This window comes from Canis lupus, chromosome 13 (genome assembly GCF_011100685.1).
Source record: "Canis lupus familiaris isolate Mischka breed German Shepherd chromosome 13, alternate assembly UU_Cfam_GSD_1.0, whole genome shotgun sequence".
Classification (NCBI taxonomy): domain Eukaryota; kingdom Metazoa; phylum Chordata; class Mammalia; order Carnivora; family Canidae; genus Canis; species Canis lupus.
In genome coordinates this window covers 18690071-18699704 of record NC_049234.1, presented here as the reverse complement: position 1 = coordinate 18699704, position 9634 = coordinate 18690071, and the positions used below count along the sequence as shown (strand labels likewise).

At 37.6% G+C, this 9634-nt stretch overlaps 1 protein-coding gene across 2 annotated transcripts in view; it reads right to left on the bottom strand.

Annotated features, from left to right (window-relative positions):
• Positions 1–9634, bottom strand: part of COLEC10 (collectin subfamily member 10) — a 41191-nt gene that overhangs the window by 10255 nt on the left and 21302 nt on the right. For both annotated transcript variants that reach the window (XM_038555392.1, XM_038555391.1), the window contains exons 2-3: positions 8073–8144; positions 6290–6361 (exon numbers count right to left, since the gene is read on the bottom strand). In XM_038555392.1, coding sequence (XP_038411320.1) covers positions 6290–6361; positions 8073–8144 — 144 coding nt within the window. The remainder of the gene's footprint in view (positions 1–6289; positions 6362–8072; positions 8145–9634) is intronic.

Sequence of the window (9634 nt, the reverse complement as noted above, 5' to 3'; positions counted from 1 at the left end):
AATTGGCTTGAAGAACATAAGGTTAGTTAACTCTATCATTTCCAGACGTTACTTCTTCAATATTTGTGGAAGTTCATCCATTATGAGGCTCAGAAAATCATACTGAACTCTACTCTTCCTATCTCTGTCATGCACCACCCTCCCCAAAACACCTTGTCTTATTCTATGAAAGGTTTAAGACTTGACTCAAGTTCATGAACAACAACTCTCTGAGTTAGTCTCTGTATTTGACACATCTAAATCTAGGCAAATGCACCAGCTAGAACAACTCATTGAAAAACAAACTTCTTAAATTCTGGACATGTTCATGAGAATGACTCCTCTTTCCGCTCCACTCCTACTCATCTCCAGGGCAGTACTTGGGATCTCAACCACACGGAACATTGAGACATTTCAGAAATCTTGAAGTCCAAGATCCCATTTTCTGGCTATATCTTTCCATCTCTTAGCCAGTAGTTAAATGAAGCTGATACAGCTAAGAGCAGCTCCATGATGCATTTTATCTGAAAATTATACAATCTGTGGAGCCCTCTTTAAGAAAAATAATACACAATTACAAATGGAAAAGTGGTATAAAAATGAATACCTATAAGAAAAGAAATAAAAACAAATCACTAAATTTTAAAAGTAGACACCACATTGAAGATTCACTAATAATCATAACATTTTAATTAATAAAGTTGCGAATCTATAGTTCTTTTTTTCACACCTGTAGGCTGCATATGTTTGGCTGCTTTCATGAATATGCAACTGACCTACTACTACTTATTGATAAGTGCATCATTTCCCATTGCAAAATAGCATCAACTTTGCAAAAACCAAACTTAGGAGTCTTCCTGCATGTTCCATTCACTTTCATTGGTGTATTTATCTGCCTCTGCATAAATTAACACTATTTTGTAGCTTTAAAAAAAATGTTTAAATTCAGCCTTCCAGTTTTGTTTTTCTTTTTTAAGGTTTTCTTTGGCTGTTTTTGGTTCCTTTCATTTCCATATACATTTTGAATTGGCTTATTAAATTCTGAGAGAGCTACTTCTGGGATGTTTATTGAGATAGCATTGATCTATGCATAAATTTGAGGGTCATCTTATTCACATTGATCATCTTAACTATATTAAGTCTTCCAATCTATGAATGTAGTTTTACTTCCAATTTCTTAAACAGTCTTTAATTTTTCTCATTATCACAATGTCCTGTTTGTTGTAGAAGTCTTAGACACCTTTGTAATTTTATTCCTAGATATTTAATAATTTTGTTGCTGTAATAAGTGGCATATTTTTCATTTCATGTTTCTAATTATTGATTTCTGATCATATAGAAAGAAAATTGAGTTTTGTATGGCTAAACTGCAAAAACTCAGTACAAATAGTTAATCTGTAGATTCATTTGTATTTTTTTAAAAATAAATTTATTTTTTATTGGTGTTCAATTTGCCAACATACAGAATAACACCCAGTGCTCATCCCGTCAAGTATCCCCCTCAGTGCCCGTTACCCATTCACCCCCACCCTCCTGCCCTCCTCCCCTTCCACCACCCCAGTTCGTTTCCCAGAGTTAGGAGTCTTCATGTTCTGTCTCCCTTTCTGATATTTCCTACCCATTTCTTCTCCCTTCCCTTCTATTCCTTTTCACTATTATTTATATTCCCCAAATGAATGAGACCATATAATGTTTTTCCTTCTCCGATTGACTCATTTCACTCAGCATAATACCCTCCAGTTCCATCCACGTTGAAGCAAATGGTGGGTATTTGTCATTTCTAATGGCTGAGGAATATTCCATTGTATACATAGACCACAGCTTCTTTATCCATTCATCTTTCGATGGACACCGAGGCTCCTTCCACAGTTTGGCTATTGTGGACATTGCTGCTAGAAACATCGGGGTGCAGGTGTCCCAGCATTTCATTGCATCTGTATCTTTGGGGTAAATCCCCAACAGTGCAATTGCTGGGTCGTAGGGCAGGTCTATTTTTAACTCTTTGAGGAACCTCCACACAGTTTTCCAGAGTGGCTGCACCAGTTCACATTCCCACCAACAGTGTAAGAGGGTTCCCTTTTCTCCTCATCCTCTCCAACATTTGTGGTTTCCTGCCTTGTTAATTTTCCCCATTCTCACTGGTGTGAGGTGGTATCTCATTGTGGTTTTGATTTGTATTTCCCTGATGGCAAGTGATGCAGAGCATTTTCTCATGTGCGTGTTGGCCATGTCTATGTCTTCCTCTGTGAGATTTCTCTTCATGTCTTTTGCCCATTTCATGATTGGATTGTTTGTTTCTTTGGTGTTGAGTTTAAGAAGTTCTTTATAGATCTTGGAAACTAGCCCTTTATCTGATATGTCATTTGCAAATATCTTCTCCCATTCTTTAGGTTGTCTTTGAGTTTTGTTGACTGTATCCTTTGCTGTGCAAAAGCTTCTTATCTTGATGAAGTCCCAATAGTTCATTTTTGCTTTTGTTTCTTTTGCCTTCGTGGATCTATCTTGCAAGAAGTTACTGTGGCCGAGTTCAAAAAGGGTGTTGCCTGTGTTCTTCTCTAGGATTTTGATGGAATCTTGTCTCACATTTAGATCTTTCATCCATTTTGAGTTTATCTTTGTGTATGGTGAAAGGGAGTGGTCTAGTTTCATTCTTCTGCATGTGGATGTCCAATTTTCCCAGCACCATTTATTGAAGAGACTGTCTTTCTTCCAGTGGATAGTCTTTCCTCCTTTATCGAATATTAGTTGACCATAAAGTTGAGGGTCCACTTCTGGATTCTCTATTCTGTTCCACTGATCTATGTGTCTGTTTTTGTGCCAGTACCACACTGTCTTGATGACCACAGCTTTGTAGTACAACCTGAAATCTGGCATTGTGATGCCCCCAGCTATGGTTTTCTTTTTTAAAATTCCCCTGGCTATTCGGGGTCTTTTCTGATTCCACACAAATCTTAAAATAATTTGTTCTAGCTCTCTGAAGAAAGTCCATGGTATTTTGATAGGGATTGCATTAAACGTGTAAATTGCCCTGGGTAACATTGATTGCTTGTATTTTTTGGATATGCAATCACATCATCTGCAAATAATGACACTTTCATTTCTTTGTTTCCAATTATTGTGATTCTTATCTCTTGTTCTCACCATTTTTCTCTAGCTAGGACCTCTGCTATGATGTTGCTTAGAACTGGGGATGAGGGCTGTGGCTCATCTCGTTTCCAATCTCAGGAGAGAAGTGTTCAAGATTCCCTTATTGAGTATGATTTTTAATAGGTTTCTCTTCCTGGTGTTGATATTACCTTTCAAATTAAATGTTACCCTCTAATTCAAATATATTTTGAAACACGGATGGGTGTATGTTTAATAAATATTTTTCAGAATTTCTGGAGTTCTAAATGAAAAAGTTTATTTTTGAAGTGAAAAAGAGTGACATTTTCCTGGGCCACTCTCTTTTGGTAGGCCTTGAATGCCAGTTCAGTTTGAGCAACTTTGTGCATGAGCTTCTCAGTCTTCTAGTGCTGCCTTGCTTATGAATTGGTGAATGATTTGAAAGGAAAAATAGTACAGAATGCACAGCCACCTTAGTGTGTTTCTCTTCTCCTCCAGATTAGGCCCCTAAAGTCCTATTCAGTTTGGTAGCTCTCCCACACATTCAAATTTATATTTGTTTTTTTGTTTTGTTTGTTTTGACTCAGGTGGTCATTCTTAACAGATGGATTAATGCAAGTGAATTTCTCATAGCTTATAGCAGAAATCTGAATTTTGTTTTATTATTAATAGTAAAATTAAGAAATTTCTTTACCTTTGCCACTTATGATTGATGATTTATGTAAATTAAAAATATTGTCAAATTTGAGGATACCTCTCTAAAATCCTTTTCATATATGAGCTGTTGGGTTTGAAAACATTTTCCAAAGCCCAGCCCTGGCCCTGTACATTTCAAACGTTGTTTCTTTCCACAACTCACACATTCCTTGTTCTAGATGTGCCAAGACACATTCATATGATGATCCAATCTCTACTCCTGCACTTTTTCACCATGACTTGGGAGAGATCTGCACTGTAAGTGGTAGGAATATTCTTGGAAGCTATTCCTAGATTGAAAATATTAGCTATAACTGTATGTGGAAATAACTGCAGACTATGTAAGCATATCCCATAAAGTCTAAACTATATGTTTCTCTCACTCAAACTCTTCTTGGTGAGCTCCCAAAATACTTGTGTCCACTCCCTTGATCAGCTGATACAAAGAAAAATGTAATGGAGGGAAGCTGAAGCAGGATACAGTGATGCATTCTCAATGAGGATCACCTGCTAAATGATCAGTTCTAGAGGGGTGAAAAATCTTACTATGTTTTTACATAAAGCAAAAATATACACACAATACATAACAGATACATAGTCCAAGGGCAGTATTAAAATTTCATTTGGGAGGGCAATTAGAAAAAAATGTCTAACAAACTGGTTGGTTTGGGGGGCAATATGTCTAAAAAGGCTGGTTAAGCAAAAAAACAAAAAACAAAAAAAAGGCTGGTTAAGTAGGAAATAGTTGTGCTTTTTTAAATGTTAAGAGACATTCTTTTAACCAGCTGAGGATAAAATGCCTTACTTTACAAACTTTACTAAGATATATGGCCATGTGCACCCATTGATAAGACTCTTCTCAGGGACTTAGGAAGGAATCTAAAAAGTGTGGGGCTCTGAAGCAAAGTTTCATTAGTTTAATGGTAAAACCACCCAAAATACATACTACAGAAAGAATCATAATCGATGAGGAGTCCTTCTAGCTTGTTCCAGCTATGAGAATTTCAATCACAGGTGAACATACACTATAAGCCACTGAATCAAAAATAAGCGTAGCGATTTCTTTTCAGTGGCACTACACTCTGTCCCTGCTCTCAAATGCAGGCTGAAGGAAAATTCTCAAAGGAATGAGTTGGAAAAGGACAGGGAGAGAGGAGGTACCAAGCTATAGGACAAGAGGAGTGGGGCCACAGTCTCAGCTTCCAATACATTTATCAGCCTGCCCAAGAACATACCGCAGGTGCCTAAGAGGTACATGATTGGTTATGCAGCTGCTCAGGCACATATGGAAGGAAGGCTGCCGGATATGCATCAAAGCTGCAGAATTCTGTTACCTGTGGCATTGAGTTTCCCCAGATCTGTACCTTTGCACAAGTATCTCTTGCCTCCCACCTCAAATGCCTTTCCCTGTATTTCCATAAACATGTCACTGTTTTTCAAGACCTAGGTCAAGTCTTTATATCAATCTGGCCTTAGTCTCCCACATGGTTCCTATAGTAGTCATTTAGTTATTTAGTATTATAATTCTTTCTGAGAAAGTCCTATGTCCTATTCCCTAAATAGTCTATGAGCTCTTTACAATAAAATTGTTAATCTCATTCGCCTTTGTATCTTCAAACCAAGTAGAACAATCTCAGTATGAACTGCTGGCCAGCAGAAGCTATTGGAACCTGCTATCATTCAATGAGAAGACAATACGGAGGAGTGTTTAGATAATAAAGAGGAGGCCACCCCTGTATTATAATAGGAAAGTAGTAATTTTGTGCAGGATTGGGACAAGACGAAAGGGTATGAATATATACACTTAAAGTTTCTAATCTGTTAATAAATCCCAGATGCAGAATCATTATTATTTCACTCAGTTTAAGGAAAAAAAATATACTGGGGGACCTAAGTGGCTCAGTCAGTTGGGTGTCTAGCTCTTGCTTTCAGCTCAGGTCATAGTCTCAGGGTCATGAGATCCAGCCCCACATTGATCTCTGCACTCAGCAGGAAGTCTTCTTGAAATTCTCTCTCTCCCTCTCTCTCTGTCCCCTCTTCCTCCTCTCTCTCTCTCTCTCTCTCAGATAAATAAGTAAAATCTTAATGAAAGAAAGAAAGAAGAAAAGAAAGAAAGGAGAAAGAAAGAAAATTCTTCTGCTGTGTGCTGCCTTGAGTCTTACGAATAATTGCTTTCTACTACTGAACATGCTTTATGGTCACGATACCCATTTTAATTGTATCAAGTATTATAATCAGCAGATTCTAGGAGATACTTCAATACAGAAACTACCAGAACTTTATGTTTGATTCTGTCTCTGAATTTCAGTTTAACCTTGCTCAAGGCCTTTATTTATTTTTTTAGACACATTGTTTATGTATGAAAGGCACAGCTAAGATATGAAGAAAAACTCATGTTTTAAAACAAAGAAAAGAGATCATTTTCATGATACAGAGTCCTTCAGAATATATCAAGGGTGTGATTGATTTGCTTCAAACTGCCACTGGAGGAAAGGAAAATATAGCTTACCCTTATTGCCAATGGGCCCAGTCTTGCCAATGTTGCCCTGGTCTCCTGCATCACCCAGCTCCCCCTTAATTCCTGAAAAGCAAAGCAAGTCATCTTTATATGCTAAGGTCTTATACTCCCTTTGAAGATGTGGCTAACACATGATATGCACTTGAAGGAAATACCAAAAGTGCACTCTTCTATCTGTGGTATGCGACACATATCCTGTGCTTTTTTTATCTACCTTAATAGCATTATAGTGTTTGTATTAAAACTAAATGTGGTTAAGTATGAAAATCCTGGACCCAATAATATTAAAATGCTTACCAACACAATACTTCTAAAAGGTCTATAGTAGAGGATGTTTAATCTAAAGGTCAAATAAAGGGCTGAGCGGAAGAATTCTTATATTTCATTCTAATTCTATTCCTCTGCAGCCCCTTTTTGGCTTCACTTTGAGAGCCTATTGATTCCCTATTTTAAGATTTGACTATCTTAGGGCAGCCCAGGTGGCTCAGCGGTTTAGCGCTGCCTTGGGCCCAGGGCGACATCCTGGAGACCCAGGATCGAGTCCCACATCAGGCTCCCTGCATGGAGCCTGCTTCTCCCTCTGCCGGTGTCTCTGCCTCTCCCTCTCTCTCTCACTGTCTCTCATGAATAAATAAAATATTAAAAAAATTTAAAAAAATAGAACAACCTCTGATCTTAAAAAAAAAAAGATTTGACTACCTTAGCCATTTTTTAGAACAGGAAGAAATGTATAATCATAAAATCTAGTGATCAAAGGGACATCAGTGATTGTCCCACCAATTTTTCCTATATATATATAGGAAATATAAATATAATATAAATATATAAATATATATTTATATATAAATATATCATATTTATATATAATAAAATATATTATATTATAAATATGATATATTTATATTATATAAATATATAAACATAAATATATATAGTTATCAATTTTGTTTCTTTCTATGATGACTTAAAAAATACCTAACAGCTATTAAACTGTATCTGTGATAATTTTGCAACTATTTGTATATAATTATAAAATATTGTACATATTTATAGAATAAGAAGAGTTTAAATCAGTATTTCTCAATTTGAGATCTCAAAGGCCTGAGTTCTTTTTTTTTTTCTCTTTAACTTTCTGAAGATTTTTGAAATCAGTGGTCTATGACCACTGCCTTGTAGCAGTTGGCAGGAAATATGTCCGATGCTTGGAAGACACACACTTACACATCACGTCTAAAGCTATATTTTGGTGAGATTGCTCTTGCTTTGTGAGTAAAAACACTCCTTAATAGCCTTTGTGTCATTCTCATTTTCTTTGCTCTGCTCTTCCCATACCCCACCATTTGCTGACAGCTCTTGAAAATAGGTGAGTCAATGGATCAGACAACTCTTTCTGAAGTTCCTTATCTTCCTCCTTATGCTCTAGGCCATCCAAAAAGAGTTGCTTAGCAGTGGCTTCTGAGAAGAGACATAGCTATCAACCCAGCTATATTTCTAAAACTCAGGGTTTCTTAGATGTTTCTGGAGACTGCTATTCCCTAGAGCTCCTGGAGTGTCCACTCCTGTCCACCCCAAGAAGGCAGCTTGAGAAATGCATTGAGTCCTATCGACAGTGTCATAGGAGCTCCCTGGCGGTGAGTAAATTCCCATCCGAAATACATTTCATTTTTCTTCAGAGCAGAGAGTGTTACAAAAGCTGCCAATTTCCAGGGCAACACCAGTAGAGAGAGAAAGCAATTCTAATATTAGAATGTCAAATTCATGTCATTGCACTTACCTTTCGGCCCCATGCGTCCCACTTTTCCATGTTTCCCCTCCTCTCCTGGATCTCCTTTTTCACCATCATCTCCTTTTGAAATGGAAAATGAATGAGTAGAGCAGCTCAAATAATAACATAGCACATCCTTTCCAGGTTATGGTGGTGAAGATGGTTGGAATCCATTCCTCAGCTCAGTGCTTGCCTTATAACTCTGATGTGACTATGTGTATTGGCCCACATGGACTGGACACTCAGGGGAAGGGAGGACACCTCTGGTATATTTTGTCTTTTATTTTTTCCACATTGTTGGGGGAGGTCATTAGGGGATGTGATCACCCACTGGCCTATACCTAGAATTGACCTGGGAAGTCAATCAAAAGCTTCTCCTCTTCCTCTGTCTTGAAATGTATGAGCCACCCACTGTTCCCACAGTGGGAGCCATTTCAAGGAGGCAGCCTTGAGAGAGTGAGTTGTTGAGACCATCTGGCTGGTATATGTGACTCAACCCTGATAAGGCTTCTGTATAAACGTTTGAGACTGGCAGACGTGTGGAGACCTTTTCGTACCACCACTGAAGATAAGCCTCATATGTAACTTCCCTTGCTTATTAACACAACCACCTACCAATCCGGATTGATCTGCTTTGTTTCTTGGTTCTCCCTTGCTCTCGGTGTATGTTGAGGGAGGGGTCAGAGAACAGTTTCAAATTTTCTGCAAGAAATTCTCATTTTTGCAAACCTACTAATTTTATGCTCAAAGAAATATCTTTAGTGGTGATTTCCTGAGAACTTTGTTTGGTTTGACAAATCTTTTTTTTTTTTTAATTGAAATGTAGTTGACAATATTACATTAGTTTCAGGTGTACAACATACTGATCTGACAAGTCTATAGATTTTGCTATGCTCTCCACAAGTGTAACTGCCATCTGTCCTCATGCAATGTTATTACAATACCATTGACTATATTCCCTATGCTGTGCCTTTCATCTCTGTGATTTATTCATTTCATAACTAGAAGCTTGTACTTCCTACTCCCCTTCACCCATTTTGTTCATCTTCCCACCTCCTTCCCCTCTGACAACCACCAGCTAGTTCTCTGTGTTTATGGGTCTGTTTCTGCTCTTTGTTTATTTGTTCACTTACTTTGTTTTTTAGATTCTACATATAAGTAAAATCATATGGTATATGTCTTTGTCTGACTGACTTATTTTACTTAACATAATACACTCTCGGGGATCCCTGGGTGGCTCAGCGGTTTGGCACCTGCCTTTGGCCCAAGGCGTGATCCTGGAGTCCCGGGATCGAGTCCCATGTTGGGCTCCCAGCATGGAGCCTGCTTCTCCCTCCTCCTGTGTCTCTCTCTTTCTCTCTCTCTCTGTCTATCATAAATAAATAAATAAATAAATCTTAAAAAAAAAAAGACTCTCACGGAGTCTTTTAAAAAAAAAACCATAATACACTCTAGGTCCATCCATGTTGTTGCAAATGGTGAGATCTCATTCTTTTTATGGCTAAATAATATTGCATTATGTGTATACATATACATACACATATACATTATATGTGTATGTATATGTATAC